The 17,820-nt window shown below is 41.3% G+C and overlaps 1 protein-coding gene across 3 annotated transcripts in view; it reads left to right on the forward strand.

The window, feature by feature from the left end:
• The window catches only part of LOC102047517 (sodium/hydrogen exchanger 9B2), a 23,796-nt gene extending 6,502 nt beyond the window's left edge, over positions 1-17,294 (forward strand). For 2 of the 3 annotated variants that reach the window (XM_005437314.4, XM_055700250.1), the window contains exons 3-12: positions 127-310; positions 1,763-1,933; positions 4,631-4,773; positions 6,645-6,772; positions 7,672-7,847; positions 8,384-8,490; positions 9,657-9,806; positions 12,074-12,182; positions 12,419-12,555; positions 13,654-17,294. In XM_005437314.4, the coding sequence (XP_005437371.3) occupies positions 127-310; positions 1,763-1,933; positions 4,631-4,773; positions 6,645-6,772; positions 7,672-7,847; positions 8,384-8,490; positions 9,657-9,806; positions 12,074-12,182; positions 12,419-12,555; positions 13,654-13,893 (1,545 nt within the window). In that variant the 3' untranslated portion in view covers positions 13,894-17,294. The remainder of the gene's footprint in view (positions 1-126; positions 311-1,762; positions 1,934-4,630; positions 4,774-6,644; positions 6,773-7,671; positions 7,848-8,383; positions 8,491-9,656; positions 9,807-12,073; positions 12,183-12,418; positions 12,556-13,653) is intronic. The other variant, XR_008730432.1, reaches the window with a different exon arrangement.
• Positions 17,295-17,820: the final 526 nt, after the last annotated feature.

A 17,820-nucleotide genomic window follows, 5' to 3' on the forward strand; every position in this document is an offset into this window, starting at 1 on the left:
TGTTTAGTTAATATAGTCATCTGTAGACAGCGTGGATCTAGTGCATCACAGCTGATTGTAAGTCTTGTACACTACTTCAAATGTACGAGGTGCGGCTCCTGAGACAGTCTTGTTGTTTGCATTCAGGAGGGACCAGCAGTAGATGCCAAAGCTGCTGATGGGAATGTGCAAACAGAAGAAACTGCTCTCTTGAATCACTGTGCTCAGCAGCCTCCGGAACCACTAGCAGGGTCTTCAACACCTGCAAGAACATGGAGGCAAATATGTACTTGTCCTCCACAAGGTTTACTGGCCCAAACAGTGACAAATGGTACGTAAGAAAGAAGTACTTGTTTCTCTGGGTGTGGTATCTGTCCATTGCCCTTGAAAATAATGCAGGGAAACAGCTATGTTTTGCGTACCACACTTTTGTTTCAGTGTTGTAACAGGGAAAGAAAATGAGGTGAAACAAAGATTTGAATGCATAGATTTTGTTCTTCTGTCCCCTCTTCTGTGTTTAATGTGGTAGGTTTGCTTTTGCATTGCAAAGTGCTTTCAGCAGAAGAAAGACCTCCCAATTCTCGTCTTTATAGTTCATTTTGGTGTGAGAGCATTAAGATGATTGTAAACACAGTGGTATTTTTGGCACACTGAATGGCTTTTTATTGAATTAAGGCAACAAATCCAAGACGCTACATGATACCTTCTTTTGTTCCTTATTACTCTAGAGATGCAAAGCCAAGAATCCTAACTGCAAAGCAAACTGATTTGCCCTACACTGAAGGCTCGCAGAGAAGAGTGCCTGCCTAGCCCGTTACTTAAGGCTTTTCTGAACAAAAGACAATTCCTGTGGCTTTGCCTGCTTCTGCAGCCTCTGTTCTCTCTTACTTGGGATTCTTAGGCTTTTATGTTTGGAATTATACCGGTCTTCCCTTTGCCACTTGTCACCCTCCAATAAGATCAGGAAAAATCCAATCTGAAAATGCAGTACCTTTTATTCAGCACATTTTTTCCTTCTTCTGTATTTTGCTTTTATATCTGTGCATGCCTGTTCTTGTTGGATAAATTTAGGAACAGATCTAGGAACCTGGAAAGACCATAATATTTCACATATTTTATAGTATTTTCGCTTACTGTTATCATAATACTTTTCAGGACCTTCCCCCCCCCCCCTCATGTATTATCCCTCTCTGATTGATGTATCAAGGGAAATATCTGGACTACTTCAGACTGTCCAGAGACATGACCACCTTCAGGTATTATTCCCCGCCCCCCCCCCCCCCCCGCACCAGGGATAGCAATGTATTGCACAAGCACATCCAGTCAAAAAGCGGTGGTTAAATTCTTTTAAAAATCAGACTGGAGCTGCAGTCATTAGCTTGGATAGGCCAGGCTGTACAGCAGGAGGTTCTTACTGCAGTTCTGAAGTAGCTGAAGGGAGATAAGCAAATGCAAGAGAAGTTAGTGAAAATCCTAGCTTTAAGTTTGGGACCTGTGAAATGCTTTCCACGGTGGCCCAAGGCTCACTTAATACGTTTTGGTCCCTAACCACGTCCCTGTTACCATTTTTTAAAGTATCTTAGCCCTATAAAATCAGAACATCAGTTTTAGGGAGCATCAAATATTAAATAGTGTTATGATTAAACTAATTTTTAAGGTAAGTGATTTTATTTCTGAAAGTTGTGGTACCTTTTCCATTAGTAGAAAAACAAATGTGATCTAATAGCAAACAAAGTTGTCCCTGAGAGATGATTAAATGTGAGTATTTCTTGTTTTGTTCCAGTTGCAGTTGTGATCCTGGTTTGGGCTGTGGTTTGGTCCATCACTGGGACTGAGTGTCTCCCAGGTGGAAATCTGTTTGGAATTCTGTTTCTTTATTTTTTTGCTGTCATTGGAGGTAAAATTTTTGGATTCATTAAAATACGAACACTACCTCCTCTCCCCGCTCTTCTGGGTAAGAGATCCTTCCTTCTTTTCTTCCTGCATATTTGTGGTGGTTAAACTATCAAGTAGTATCTCGCATGCTAGGTATGTTTGGATTGGGGGAAAAAACAAATTGTGTCACGCTCAAAAGCTGTAGCTTTTCCAAGTGACTTTTATCTGGTCCTCTCTGAGAAAGTACAAAATTCCCCAAACTGGCTCTGAAATTACCTATATGTTACTAAGGCTCTTAACTCTTTGGGGGCCAGAGAACTGTGTACCAACAGATGCAAAGGTTATTGTCCTTCAGTCCCCTCTGTCACAGTTACTTAAAATTTGTGTTTAGTGTCACCGAACAGGAGTCGTAATCTAGACCTCCTGTTACAGTAGAATAATTAATTCATAAGGAAGTTATTGCTGAGCTATTTCGCATGTATCTTCACACAATGAAAATATTTTCCAAAGAAAACACTACAGGAATTCTCTACTACTGGTAGTCCAAAGCAATTTCTTTCTTTTCCTTCCTTTATTTCAAGATAACTCAAACCTGAGAAAATAAACTCACCACAAGGAATAATTCTGAATTATTTTACACAAAAACACAAAATAGAAATGGGAGGTGAAAATTACATGAATTCTAACATCATCAGAACCTTTTCAGACTGCTTTCCTAGAGGAGGTTTTGATTAGATCAGTACAATATTGTAAAGTGCCGTGGTGTCAATGAAGCTGAAAAATGAAGCTCTGGGTTCTCACCAGCTGTCTACTGCCCCTTTACTATACCTAGTGCATAAATGAGTAAAGCTGTTGACAGACAGTAAAACTTCATGGCCGAGTGGGCTACAAACACCTCCCTGTAGCGCACGGGTGTGATTTTGTAACCTGGGTGGCTGGTGGTGTGCCTCGCACAGTAGCACTGGTTACGGAAGGGCTGGGTGGCTTCATGCACAGCTCTGTCCCAGGCAGCACACATGTTCTTGCACCACTTCGTTTCACAAGCAAGAAATTCAAATGAGAGGGAGGGAAGTTTTGCATATAGCATGCATGCCTGCAATAATACGAATGCAGAATGTAACGCACAGGGAGTCTGCCCATTCTAAGTAAACAACCCCTTTAAAAAAAAAAAAAAAAAGCTTGACCATTTGGATTCTACTTTTTTTTTTAATTACATCTGTATCTAAAAGTTATGAGTTAAGCATGAAACTGCTTGTCAGACAAGTAATACTGAACAACAGAAACTCAAGCATGACAGCACACGTCTGTTGAGTTGCTTAGGACAGAGTTCACTGTTCAGATCACCAGCCTGTGGAAAATTGGAGAAATCTATGAGTCAGAAGAAGAAATAGACAATGTATGTAAATTGTATTTTTAGTGTAAAAAAAGAACAATCTTGTACTCTTAGATGCCTTTAATCCAGTTGTGCTAGGTGCAGCTAAGTGTAACGTGGCTGGCTGTGAGCACTTAAGCACCTTATAAATGAGCTGCTGTCTCAGGAAAAAAGGAGTGAAATTGCTGCTGGAACGACTCATACACTGTATCTTAGGTATGCATTGCAGAGAGGTTTCTGCAGCAGGCAACATGGAGCAGAACAGTGAAGGTATCCTTTGAGGTGGAGTGTTTTTGCTTTAAGTAGATCTCTAGATCAGCTCCAGTGACTTGGACCTCATGCAAACATGGCAAAGAGCATGTGATCATTATGCTAGCCTGAAATAATTGTCATGAGCTACCACAGATTAATTATGCCACTGGTTTTTTTTTTCCGGGAGGTGGTAGGAAGAACAGTGTCTCAAAGTTTAGCAAGTTCCGGGACAAATCAAGTCCACAGCCAAGGCTCAGACCAAGCTGGGACCCACCAGCACAGTTTGTTTACGTTTTGTCTTTTTTGTTTTCCTGTTTCTTAATATTGCTAATACACATTTCTGCCACCAAAATATACCTTTAAATCATCAGGAGCTACAATTAATCTCTGCAGATATATATTTAAAGTCAACCTTTCCCATACTTTTCAGTATCTTTCCAGAACTACAGTTCTGATAGCTTTGTAGGAAGTCTCTGATTAGATACTTTTGCTAATATTTGCAAAAGGTTGGATCTTACAAGTAGCACAAATAGAGGATAAGACAAAGTTCCTGGGTCCCGTTCCCCCCCCTTTTACCCCCTCTTTGTGTAAGAGTCATATTGCCAGAGCATTTTAAAATGTCTATGTTGGTCCATGATTAGCTGTTTTAGATTATATTTCCTAATGAACTCAGTGCTATGGTTCCTGTGATACTTGCATTTCTTACACCTAAGAGGATTTTCTAACAGTTTTCAACTTCTGAGGTAAATGTGCAATATTAAAGGATTTTCCCTTTTTCATGCTAAAACAAGTTAGCAAGAAAAATACCTTTAAAGATGCAGAGGTGTCTTTGCTTATGGTAGGTATGACCTGTACCTGGTGAACAAAGCTGAATTCTGTTGACTTGCACTAAAGCTGTGTGTCAGCATCCTGCAGCTTTATTCATTGGTGACCTGGTGTGTTATTAGGCCACTTTCATTGCTTTAAAATATGTCTCTCTTCCCATGCCCCAGTCCCCATTGTTGAAACACAGCTAATAATTCAGAAAGTTAATTGTTTCCTTGTCTCTCATAAATACATAATATGGTGTCTTATTTTTAAGAATGCTATGCAAGCTTTTCTTGTGCAATAAAACCACATCATTTGACAGGAGCTTATTTGCTTTCATTTAAGGGATGCTGCTTGCCGGTTTCCTTATCCGAAATACCCCATTCATTAGTGACATAGTTCAGATAAACCTACGCTGGTCTGCAGCACTGAGGAATATTGCTCTTTCAATTATCTTGACCAGAGCAGGACTTGGCCTGGACCCAAAGGTATGGCAACAACCTTTCTGTGAGGCAAGGTGTACAACAGCCCTCAAAAAAAATTGGATTATGGGTTCTGTTAAAAATACAGAACTGTTCAGTCTCAGAGGATCTGCAAATTATATCGTTACAGAAAGCACAGTTTCTATTGTATGTTAATATTGGCAGTTGGATTTGTAGACTAGGCAAGCAACCAAAAAATACCTGAAGAAAACTGATTTTGTAATTATTTTCCCCCCTTGCCTTAAAGATATTTCCTGAATTTTGTGAGCAGAGCACCTTGAGGACATGTACTCTATCATGGTCTGGCAGGAAGAGTTTACACTCTCGACAAACTCCCTGTCAGTTCACACTGACAAACTAAAACAAGCAATGGAAGAGATCCCCAGTCCTTGAAAGAGAATACTGCTTGTGTTGACACAAATTAAAAAAAATAATCCGCCACCCAAAAAATCAAACCTGTGTGCCTTTTTCACTTTTTTCTCTTCTTTTTTTTTAATCATTGCCATTTTAACGCCGACATATTCATTGCAGAAATGACTCCCACTGCACTACAGAAACAATGCTTTACATCGCAATGAAGCCCGTAACGCTTCTGTGAACAAAAAAAAATTTTCCTCTGCACACTGTGAAACATGATGTTCTGTAAATAAATGAAGGCAAGGTTTTGCTTGACCAAAATCAGATGGCTGAAATATAGCTGTACCATATTGGCCCCTATCGATTTAAGATTAAGGGACCGCTTAATGTTTATATAAAACTTAGGTTAAGTATAGCTAGTTCAGAACAAATGAACTAATTTTTCTTAACCAAATAAAACCTAGAGAGTCGCCAGTGCTTTAGGTATTTTGGAAAATAGGCGTTTATTATTCTTGAAAAATGCCTGGTTTCCTAGATTACTATCATCTTTTTTTTCCAAGACATTGATGCTTGTATGAGCATGGACTGTGTGTTGTTAAACAGAGCTTGGGTGCCCAGTTCCGTGCGCTTGGTTTTCTTTCTATTCCACAACAACTTTTTTTTTGCCGAGGGAACTTCAGTCTTGACTCATTTTTCTTCCGTGTGGCAGTTTATGGTTGTTCCTCATGTAATTGAAGCTGTGAAGACAAAGATGTCAGTTGCTGTGGTGATTCTCAGCCCTAATTATGCTGGGACAAACTGTGCTGGTAAAAAGCGCGACATGGTGATTTTATTATATCCCCCCGCTCCTCCATCAAAATTAGGGACCTATCCTAGCAGAGTCATGCTTGTGTCTAACTATTAAAGGCAGCTCTTGTGAGTAAATACTCTGTTTTAGAGAAATTTTTAAATAGAAGTTGCTGAGCCAAATGGACCTTGATCTGCACTGGGTATCAAGTGAGAGACAGCTGAAAGGAGAGATGCTTGGCTCCTTCTGCCAGGTTGATGTAGTTCTACAACTTTTCATGATTTGTTTGTGGATTTGGGGGGAAAATTTTTTGGGGTGCTGATGCAACTTGTGGGATTATGGCAAAATCTTTTGTGGGTGGAGCAAATGACCTCAAGTGACTCTGGGCAAGCCAGCTGTGTTGAGGGTGTGCTTTTCAAATGGATCGCCGTTTGTTCAGCCTCTCACATTTAATTTGTTCAGCACAAGAAGCCAAACAGTATTTTCTGCCTTTCTGTGTCGTACAGGAATCTTGTCAAACTTAGTCAAAATTCAGTGAGCTTCACCGCCACGCTTGGAATTTTAACTCCAAATGCGGTTGTGCTTGAGCCTCTCTGGCTGAGCCCGTGTAAAGCTGTCACATCCTGTACCGCACGTCTGAGGATTCTTTTGGCAAACCATATCAGATTGTAAATGTATTTCCTCTCTATAAAGCTGAAGGTACTGATTGTCTGAACGTGCTTGTATCTTGCAGGCGCTGAGGAAGCTGAAAGCAGTCTGTTTACGGCTTTCTTTTGGACCGTGCCTCTCCGAAACGTGCACAGCTGCTGTTCTTGCCTACTTGTTCATGCATTTGCCATGGCAATGGGGATTTATATTAGGGTAATGCACTCTTTTCTCTCCTGTATGATGAAGGTGCCTGTTCTCACGCCACAGTTAAATGATCCAAGTGCAGTTAGTTCCCTGTGCTAAGCAGAGACTTCAGTTCAGTGCCGGTCAGGAAGCTGTGCTTAGCCCCTGTGTTTGTTTGCTTACCATTCCCGTCTGGCTCTGTGGCTAATTTAAAGGTCACATTTCCAGGCTGTGGAGGGGTTCTTGCATCATCACTCTTCTGTGTTTGTGATCTGAGCACTTGAAGAAGGAAGAAGGATGGTGCAATCCCTGAGTCTTTAACCACAGCACAGGGGCTTTTAGGGACAGAAGATGATACCACAATTTGGAAAATCTGCATGCTGGAATTCAGCATTTCCTCGTAGAGAGATACACATAGGACAGTCTTCCTGTCACAAGTCAAAGGCAAGGACGTGGCATGTTATATTCTGGAGTAATATCCTGGAAGAAGAAACCTTTTCCTCTTAGTTCTATCTAAAATGGTGGACTCGGTCTGGACCTATATGCTGGAGCAAGGTGGATTAATTCCTCTGCCACACACTGATTTTTATGAGAAGGAACTGGGCTACTGAGTCATTAAGCATGTCTAAACCGGGTTCCTAAATGGGACAATTGAGACATTTACCAAGGAGCATAACTGGCCTGCAGTGTATATTCAAGTCTTAGTCTGTGGAGCCCTTTACTTTTAATGCTGTTCAGTTGGGCAGGAAGTAAGAGCTGATTGCAATTCTGCATAGAAAAAATCCCTGCTTGTAATTAGCAGGGAAAGGCAAGGAAAATACCTCATGTAAAGGTCTGTTTATACTTTAAAAGAACTGGTGTCAGAATATTTTGACGTGTTTTAGTTCAGTGCTTTCTTTTTAAGAGAAGCTGAACCTGTGTGTTTTCAGTTTTGTTCTAGGTGCAGTCTCTCCTGCTGTGGTGGTTCCCTCAATGCTGATTTTACAAGCTGGGGGATACGGAGTGGAGAAGGGCGTCCCAACATTGCTAATGGCAGCTGGCAGCATTGATGACATTCTGGCTATCACAGGGTTCAATACTTGCCTTGGGATGGCTTTCTCTTCTGGTATGCTGGTTAATCTGTACGTGGTGAAATCCAGAACAAACAGGAATATTTTGATGAATGTGTGCTCTGTTATGACTGACTGGTTTGTAACTTAATGACATCTTCTTACAAAGTTTGTGTGTAGACTTGAACATTGAGAGGGAAATTACCCAGGATGAAAAGTCTTGGTATAACACTGTCTGCTCTGAATTGTGGGTCACAACTTTCAGAGAAATTTTTCCCCTGTCTGTGCCCTTAGCTGCCAAGTCTGGTCCCTGCACGCCCAGCGTTCTGCTTTCACATTTCCCTGGGTTTGGCAATGTTCTCGCACTGGCTTTTGCTCTGGCTTCTCTGGCACACTTTCTTAGCATTAGCTTTCAGAGAGAAAGTTGCACAACCCTGTTCGTTCAGGCCCACAGGTTCCCTCCTGAACCCCTTCGCCCCAACTGATTTAAAGCAGACACTGTCCTGGAATCAGCCTTGTAGGTCTCTAGTGTGGTTGGTGCGTGAAGGGTCTGTGTATGGCTTACTGAGACTCATTTTCTTTTGCCAAATAGGTTCTACTCTGTACAACGTGCTCCGTGGAGTGCTGGAGGTTGCTGTTGGCATAGCAGCTGGGGGGATTCTGGGAATGTTTGTTCGCTATTTCCCAAGCCGCGATCAGGTAAAAACCCAGTAAAACCCCCTTTTTATTAAATAGGCATTCTTTGCTGAGGGACAATGTTTCTAAGTTACTCGTTTCCAAGCTTCACATGAAACTGTTTTTGGGTAAAGCTAGTGCAGTGCTAACAGCTTCCAGGTTGCAAAGCCTGTCAGGTAAGGATGCGTTTTAGAGTTGATTACTTGTTTACTGCAGCAATAACCATGTATGATCTGACAGTCCTTCCTGACGCAGGGTTTGGAACCCAGCTCACCATTCTCCTGTCATTGAAAGTGACGGAAATGTCCACACATAAAGCAGAGAAGGTCTGATACTTAATTCATACAGTAAAATAATCATCAATTGGATTGATGTGCGACACAGTTTTTAATCCCAGGCCTACTAGAAATATCTTAGAGAAGTAAACAATTAAAGCAGGCCAATTGTAGGCTTTAAGTGATTTGGCATGTAATTTGGTGCTAATTAGAATGTGTTACTTTCAAGAAAAATTAAGCTCTTATAAAGCAGTAGATTAATTTACTATTAAGGGGCAATTAACTGAACAGAAAATTGTGGAAGAAAGTAGGTATGTTCTGGACTACTGAAGTCAATTTGCAAAGCATCTATTGTCCTCAGTGAGACCAGATTTTCTTATTATTAAATAACATAAGAAGTGTGATACAGGAGCTAAACAGATAAATAGAAATGGGGAACAATGGCAAAGATGTAACTGTCTGCTGTGAGACTGGATCAAATAAAACTTAGAGTGACCCTGGCAAATGTTCATTTGACTTGTCCTTAAAAACATCTAGTGGCAAGGGTTTCACCTCTCCTTGGAGAAACTGTTCTAGTTCTGGACTGCACAGGTAGAAAATCCTGCTGCCACAGAGTTGAAGCAGGGCTGTTAGAGTATCACGTTCCTTGTGATGTAAAAAGCCTATTGGCAATAAGATTTTTGGATGGTCAGAAGAAAATATTGAATTTCCAAAATGTGAATTTCTTAGGAGTTAATGTCCAAAAAACCCCTCAACTCAACTGATCGGTTCATCTCACTTGAAAGCTTTGATTATTTCACAATGGTTAATGGCAATTTTTATTTTCAAATTGTTTTCACAATTAACAGAAGTAACCTTTTTCCTCCATTTCTAAAATAAATTTACTTTTTTGTTTGTCTCTTTCCTTGGCTGCAGGCATCTCTGGCATGGAAGAGATCATATTTTGTACTTGGGCTGTCCATGTTTGCTGTTTTTGGAAGCATCTACTTTGGCTTCCCTGGATCAGGAGGGCTCTGCACATTAGTCTTAGCTTTTGTTGCAGGTGTGGGATGGTCTGATGAAAAGGTGAATGTTTATATAAAGCATGTCATACCAAAACTCCTCTGAAGGTACAGCCTGACAGGAGTTTGCATTTGTCGGGAGTGGTAATGGTGCATTTATGAAGCTTTAGGGGGTATATGGATTTTTTAAAAAAATCTACGTTTATTTTGGAAGTCTTTAATGTTTAGCATGACAGAAAGTTACCATGTATGTGATTATCTGTCGATACAGAGCCTAACATACTGACAGAGAAACGCTCACAGGCTTTTCTTAGACATGCTTAAGCCTTAAGTAGAAGAGATTTAGTTGTCAAGGCACTTGACTAGGAATCCAAAGCTTTATGTCCTGGCTCTCTGAGTGCCTGTAGCCTCACACACTCACTTTATGGTAAGATTTACAAACAGGTGCCTAAAATACAGTTGTGCACATGACCAAAATATAAAACGGTAATTAACCATCCTCTCTCATCTTTCCCAAATCCCAGCCAGTGTATTCTGGATAAATTAGAGGGCAGGGTGCCCACAATAAATGGTGATATAAGGCCATACAAAAAAACATACAACAGAATGTTTTTAGCCACTTTCTCTTAGCTGCTAACCCTGCTTCATCTTGCTGTTGCTGTCCCACTGCATTTCTGTACCCTGGCATGCCTTACTGCCTCCTTTGCTGGATACCATCTACACTCAATGGTTTTGAGGGCATCTTTCTCTCCACAGCTGTAGCGTTGTGACATGCACTAGGAGAAGGGGAGAAGAAGAGAAAGGAAAGGGGATCAAATATAGCACAGTCCATGTTATTATCCCCATCTAGACCCTGAGTTCAGTAAGATCTCAAGGTTTGTTAAAACAAAAAAGGAAACCATGGTTTCTGTTTAAAGTATTACAGTGTTGTCCAGTTTCAAAAGAAGAAAAACCTCATCTTGGGACTTGGCTGCTTAAGGACATTGCAACTGATAAAGCTTTCTACTGAAAAGCTTCTAAAGCATTTCAGAAGGAAGGACCTTAAAAAGTATACACAAACTATAAATGCTTCATTTAAATTCTTTTATCAGGGAATGAAGCTTCTTGGCCTTAAGGATGTTGATTTCAAATGCCTTAGCTCTTTTTTATCACATACAGTCAGAGATGTCTGCATACTGTATACACAATATATATTACCAAGGTTTTCCTGCTGAGCTTCTCAAAGGCCACTGCCGTCTACTGTTCTGGTGGAAGTCACTTGGCAAACACTTGTCCACAGAGAACAAGGAACGCTGTACCTATTGCTGGAACAGTTAAATGGGCAGTAAACAGGCTGAAATAATGCTAACATCTGTAAAGAGGATTTTTTTTTTTCGGCCAAAAAAAGGGTGAGATAACAAGGACAAATGAGGGAAATAAAGAAAAACATCTAGAAGTGTGCGTATTTCCACTTCATTCCCTCTAAGGTTACAGAAGTTTTTGTATTACAGTCATCTACCATTCCACTGACTGAAGAGCAAGAGATGTCGCAGGATGAGTCCCAGAGAGAACAGCAAGGGCAGGACGTGTCTAGGCTGATCATTAAGTGACAGAGCACTGCACTTTACATTTTCCACACACTCTAGCCTGAAGGTTCATTTGCTGTTGCAGAACCCACTTAATGAAAAAAGAAGTGCTGTTAGATATGCTGTGTGTACCTTCGCACGTCAGGGGAAGATTCTAGTTTATCCTGGCAGTAGCTCATTTAGGAAAATTGTAGGTGTAAAGTTCAAACCCAAGGAAAAAAGTTGGCTTTGCCCTTGTACGAGACATTGCACTGGGAAGTTCAACACTTTTTACTGGTATGGGATTTCAGACTTGCTCAGTCTAACTTTGCTCCTTATACAGAGACAGGCCTCTCAGTGCAGCACGAGCAGGACTGAAGCTTGGGAGGGTCTGACTGTGCGGATACAAATGGAAGAACATGTTTAAGCATGCTGTTCCCAAAGGCTCAGAAACTTAATGGCAAAGCTGTTCAAATTAAGTCTTCCTAAATACTGAAAATCAACTATGCTTTATTTTCCTCCTCTTTTCTGCGAACTGCTCTGTTACTGTTCAAATATCAGTGATTTTTATTTCTTTTCTTGAGATAGCAAGTGTGTATGTACTAGCAGAGCTAGACCCACTCTGACTTTCCAAAGGTGCGCAGCTGATTTTGAATGTTTTAAGCTCAAAGGAGGAGCAATTCTGGACAATCTTGATGATACATTTTCACTTTGTCCTTTAATGAAATGCTGTGTCTGGTTGGCCATGTTTTAGTGAATTTATAGATTACTTTTGTTTTCATTGCAGAGGGAAGTAGAAAAAATTGTTGCAGTTGCGTGGAACATCTTTCAACCTTTTCTTTTTGGTTTAATTGGAGCAGAAGTATCTGTTACGTCTCTTAGGCCTGAAACTGTTGGTAAGATCATTCACTAACTATCCAGCTTTCATTACTGGCTTCCAAAGAATCTCTATAAAGAAATCTAAAACTAAGTAGACTATGGCTGACCCGCCCCCCCCCCCCCCCAAAAAAAAAAAAAAAAAACCAACAACCAAAACCAAACCAACCCCACTGTGAAGCTACTGTTTTATGAGGCTTGTTCACCTCAGGCACCCGTACACAACAGTTCTGAGAAGTGTTTGTCTTTGTTGCAGGGCTCTGTGTTGCTACGTTAGGCATTGCCCTAGTTGTGCGAATCATGGCAACATTCCTGATGGTGTGTTTTGCTGGGTTTAATTTCAAGGAGAAAGTATTTGTCTCGTTGGCATGGATTCCCAAGGCCACTGTGCAGGTAAACAGTCCAACATCACCTTCATTCCAGGCTATAGCTATTGTCCTTAGCAAAGTTTTAAGTAGCACAGCAGTAAACAGGTGCCTAAAATACTGTTGTACACGTGGCCTGAATACCCTTATTCCCTGTGGTTTTGGGGAGCCAACAGGGAGCGGATCAGGACAGGGTAGTATATGGACAGTTCATATTCTAAACCATGGTAAATCTACTTGAAAAGTGCATGGAAAACCTTCTATGTGAAGGTGTTTTGCTTGCATCCTGGGTTGCACTCTTAATAAAATGACAGCAAATTGAACATATATCATAGGAAGTTTAACTATTTCTCAGCTGTTGCAGATTGTTGTGCCTTTTACATATAGATTCTAAGAACTCTCAAAGGTAGAAGTGTTTCCCTCTTACACATGACATGTCTGCAGGGACAGTCACACCAGAGGCTCAGAATGGGTTTTCAGTTTGTGGTCATTTTGGTAAGGGGTAGTCTGACAGCCACTAGGCATCGCTAGAGAAGCCTCAGGCTGGCTGCATTCCTGCTTCTTTATTTCCGTGATCATTTAGTCATTTAGACTTTGCCTCAATAGCATGATTACTTGCAAACAAAAGTTAATAATCAGAACAGGCAAGGATTATTGCAAGATTTGTGAACTAAATTTTCAGAAGCTGCTACTACTTGACTGCTGTCAGAATGCATTCTCAAAGTGTGGCACTGTAACAGTTCCTATACGTAATATACTGGACCATTTCATTAGGGGGTTGGACTAGATGGTCTCCAGAGGTCCCTTCCAACCCTGACCATTTTATGATTGATCACACATCCTCCAGAAATGTGGCTAAAATGGCAGCTAAGCAATGTTCTTCACATGAGGGAATCCAGATGAACTCGTAAGTTAGCTTAGGAAATTCAAATTGTAGCCAAGTGAAAACCTTTCTGTTCAGTATAAAACATTTACTTTTCTATGTACTGCCTAGAAACAAATGGGTCAAATGTACTAAAAGTGTTATATTTATGTTATAAAGTTGACTGATGATTAGTCCCTTTTTTCCCCTCAATCAGTGCTAAAGGTTACCTGCTCCATCTCAGCAATGTTTTCTTTCCTGCAGGCTGCAATAGGTTCTCTAGCCCTGGATACAGCACGAAGTCATCAGGATGAGCAACTGGAAAAGTACGGAATGGATGTACTGACAGTAGCTTTCTTGGCTATCTTGATCACTGCTCCAATTGGAGCCCTGGTTATTGGCTTGGCAGGGCCCAGACTTTTGCAGAAAGCTCAGAAAAACAGCAAGGAGGATGAGGAAGGTGCTGAGGCTGGAGAAGAGGCAGAGGCCTGCGAACCTTCGTAAGACAGATATCTACAGGAGTATGGTCCTTCAGCCCTTATGCTTCTGCTGAGTAAACACAGCATGTCTGTAATCTTTCTGGAGGAAATCAAAACAAGTACCAGTTACTTCTGCTATTTTAAAAGCAGCCCTGGTGGAGTTTTATAAAAACATTTTTATGTGTTGATGGTGCCTTAAGAGATGAAATAGCTGAACGTACAGTGACTAGGCTGGCCAGGCAGTGAGTCACTGAGCAGTCAGCAGTCAACAGTTACATGAAATGTGTGGGTGTGAGGCCAGGGAAAGGATCAGAATCGTTCAGGCGTGGAGCGGAGTTAGGAGGTGGAATATAACCAGCAGAAAATGGAGACTAATGTGATTAACTTCTTGATGGTTGAAACTGGGCTGTGAGATGATGAGTTCAACAGCTGAGAGAATGCAACTTCTGAGTAAGAAACTGTGACACACAGTGAGCGAGTCCTGCCATGGTTTGGCGATTCCCTCTCCTTCCTCGTTCAGGTTCCAAAGCTTGCCTTTTCCTGTAGCTGTTCTTCCCCACAGCTCACGCACTCCTTTGTGCCTTCAAGGGACTGTCAGTTCTGGTCGTAGCAAGAAACAGTAAGTGGTACTTCAGTCCTGAAAGAGACAGTTGGGTCATCACAGCCTGTGGTAATACAGGTGTTGCTGGTGCTGGCAGAAAAAAAAGGACTGAGCTTGATAATGGGATGAGGGCTGTGGGAAGGCTGTAAGAGCTGGGAGGGGGTTGTATGGGATTGGGATAGCTGCTGCTTCGTCACCTCTGTACCTCAGCCTTTGCACAACGTGATGTCAGGGGAGGGAGAGCAAGCTCTTCGGCCACTGAGAGTGGCTATGTGCTGGTGCTGGCCACTGTAGGACAGAGGGGAGAGCTCTTCTCACGTGGGGTCTGCTGACAAGGCAAGGCCAAGGTGGCAATGAGTTGTCCCTTTCTTTCTCAGCGCCTTCCGGGGAACTCAGCAATAGCAGCAGACCTCTTCTCAAATCAAGATTCATGGGTCAGCCAGGATCTCCTATTAGCTTTGTCCTAAGTTAATGCTCATCTGGCTGAGAAAATGCCACAATCATGTCCTCCTCAGACCTGCGTTTGGTTAACTGCAGAAAAAAAACCCAGGTATTTTCTAAAAGTATAGCCAGTTAGTGCTGATTTTTTCCAAGATGTGGCTAGCTGGATTGACTTTCAAGAGTGGAGGCTTTTCAGATTTGCCACAACATTTTTATACCTCTGATCAGAAAACTAATACTTTAAATGAACAGCCTTTAAAACACAGTGCTGAGAGGGACGGCGCAACGTGAGAGGAGCCTGGTTCTCAGCTGCTTTCAGAAGGGCTGCTGTGCGAAGGCAGGTGTCAGGAGGAAGCGGTGACTGGGACACAGCACTAGCACCCTCGGCACGTACCCACTGATCCTGTGGGCCTTGCCAGAAACACGGGTTGTGTGTAGCTGTGGATTATGGAAATGACTGGCAACGCTACTGTGGAATACCTTGCCAAAACGTTTCAGCAGGGGGAGCAAAAAGTTCAAATGTGGCTTTCTTCATTTTATGTAGCAGGCACCTCCTGCACCGTCAGTTGCAGTATAGTTCCCATTTGATTTTCTCATTCCCAGAACAGTTTCCTTTTTCTTCTCCTTGACTGTCCTAAAGCCAGGAGTAAACCCTCCTCTGTTGATCAAAATCCTGCTCTTGCCTTTAGCTTTGGTATCAGTTAGGGTTTACTATTGACAGATGCCAGCAACTCTTCCTTAGCTCTACTGTTTTGTACAAGTAACCAGGTCCAACTAGGTCAGTCCCAGCTCTTGGTGTCAGCACAGCATTCCTCAGAACCTGCAAGTTCTGTCAGTTTTTAGGAAGGATGTTGCACTGTGCCTATGATCAAGGTGGAAAATGCCTCCCTGCAGATTTCTACGCTACAGTTTCACTGAACTAATTTTACAGGACACTGTATAGAATATATTTGACAAGTCTAGATATTTTTGGCATTTGTAAGAATTAATAAATTCTATTTTAGCTTTTCCACTTCTAATAGACACGACAAAAATGGACAAAAATACCTTTAAAACTACTTGAAACTGTATTATTTGCAGAGTGTCCACCTATGCCTCTATACAGGTTAACTGCAGCTCAGTATGTGTGCCTTTGCATGTGTCTTCCTCTCCAAGCCCAAAAGAAAGCTTCCTGCTAACTGTTTAAGGTTCATAGGCTACAATTCCAGCACGGTGATAAAAATACCAGGAAATTCTTTGGTAAGTTTTCCCTTTACAGTTGTCAAGTCAAGTAGATTCACATTTTTGTTGCTATACACACTGCTATTCTCTCCACTTCCTTGGGGAATATACAGTCTTCAATTCATGTTTGCCCCCTGACCAGAAAGGAAGATGCTTTCAGACTGCACGCTGCAGAATGCTTAGGGTGCTGCACTTGGTGGTTATTGTGTCACCCACTGTCTTCTGTGCCTGTTCTGCCTCTTTTGCATGCTAAGGGTCATTCAGTGGGGTCGTTTTAATAGGAGGTTATTGTATTTGGAAATTGTAATGTCTGTAAACCTAATCAAGAAGATGAGGGAATATGGTATTCAGTTCATCTGTGACTGTCTGTAAAATAATTCTACTTGAGTAAAACTGACAGGAATAGAAACTTTATATAGTTCCCTTTTTCAAAAAGTTTTATAAAAAGTAGAATCCTCCTGTAGGGAGGGATCACTAGGCCAAATTTGGAGTCTGTTCAGTAACAGATGTGTGACATGTAAGGATTTAAATTCGAACACAACCTTAAGTATGCAATCAGGCCTCTGACAAACAGCCCTTGTTCATGATAGCCTCTAATACTTGCTCACCATCATAACAGCATCTCATAAATTACATTTACGATGTTCCCTTAACCTCAGTGCACTCTCAATTTATTCATTAGATCACTCCTACCAATGAAGTGTCATCTTCGCTAATCTAAATGAAATTGGATCAATTTTTCTTTCCTCACCACCCTATATGGATGTTTTTCACAAGACCCCTTTCCCCTGGCTTTTATTAAATCTTCAGAAAGCATTAGGCTGAAGCTATTACATAGACCTGCAGATGTAAAATGAAAAGCATTAATGTTTTATAGCACTCCTCTCCTTGCATTCCCAAAAGGAATGAAACACATGCATCCTGTCATGAAGAGAAATGTTGTATCAGGGCTAAGAACCTAAGAGACTGGGGTTTGTTAATAAGTATCATGGTAATTTCAGCTGATTTTAAATAGCGGTTAACTTTGAGAGATATGATTTCACTTTTTATCAGAGTTTGTGTGGGTAAAGTCATGACATTTAAGACCACCTCCCTTTTAACAAAATGCCATTAAATCATTCATTAATAATGCATATATTAATGCCAATAAAATCTTTATGCCATGCCAGTCTCTTATTTGCAGGAAATAAAATTAGACCACAGTGTGCAGTAAACTACAGGCAGAGTCCTCCCAGTTTTCAGGCAGAAATAATCACTGGCATCATGTGGGAGAGTACTGAGCACAGTATGTGTGTCCAGTTCCAGAAGGTTCACAAGAACCTCTGCAGAAGGGCCTAACAGCAGCACAGTGCATTCCTGGAAGCCATCAGTGGGCAGTTACAGCAGGCAGAATATGGAAAAAGACAGAAATTAGACATATGGAAGCAGAGTTGCACAGGCCAGAGGATGCAGGGATAATGTCATTATAATTACTGCTTTGTCTCTTTTTCAGCTGAACTGAGCATTTTAGGGAATTCAGACTGAAGTCTAAAATTAACTGTGAGACACTTATGGTGTAATAACAGCCACAAAACAATGAATGACACAGTTTCTGCATTTTGCTTCTTAAATAGAGTGCAAGAAATCAAATTTTGTGCCAGCTGCACTTCAATTGCATATACTTTGTCTAGTAGTTGCCACAAGTCAGGC

This window comes from Falco cherrug, chromosome 1 (assembly GCF_023634085.1).
Source record: "Falco cherrug isolate bFalChe1 chromosome 1, bFalChe1.pri, whole genome shotgun sequence".
Taxonomy (NCBI): domain Eukaryota; kingdom Metazoa; phylum Chordata; class Aves; order Falconiformes; family Falconidae; genus Falco; species Falco cherrug.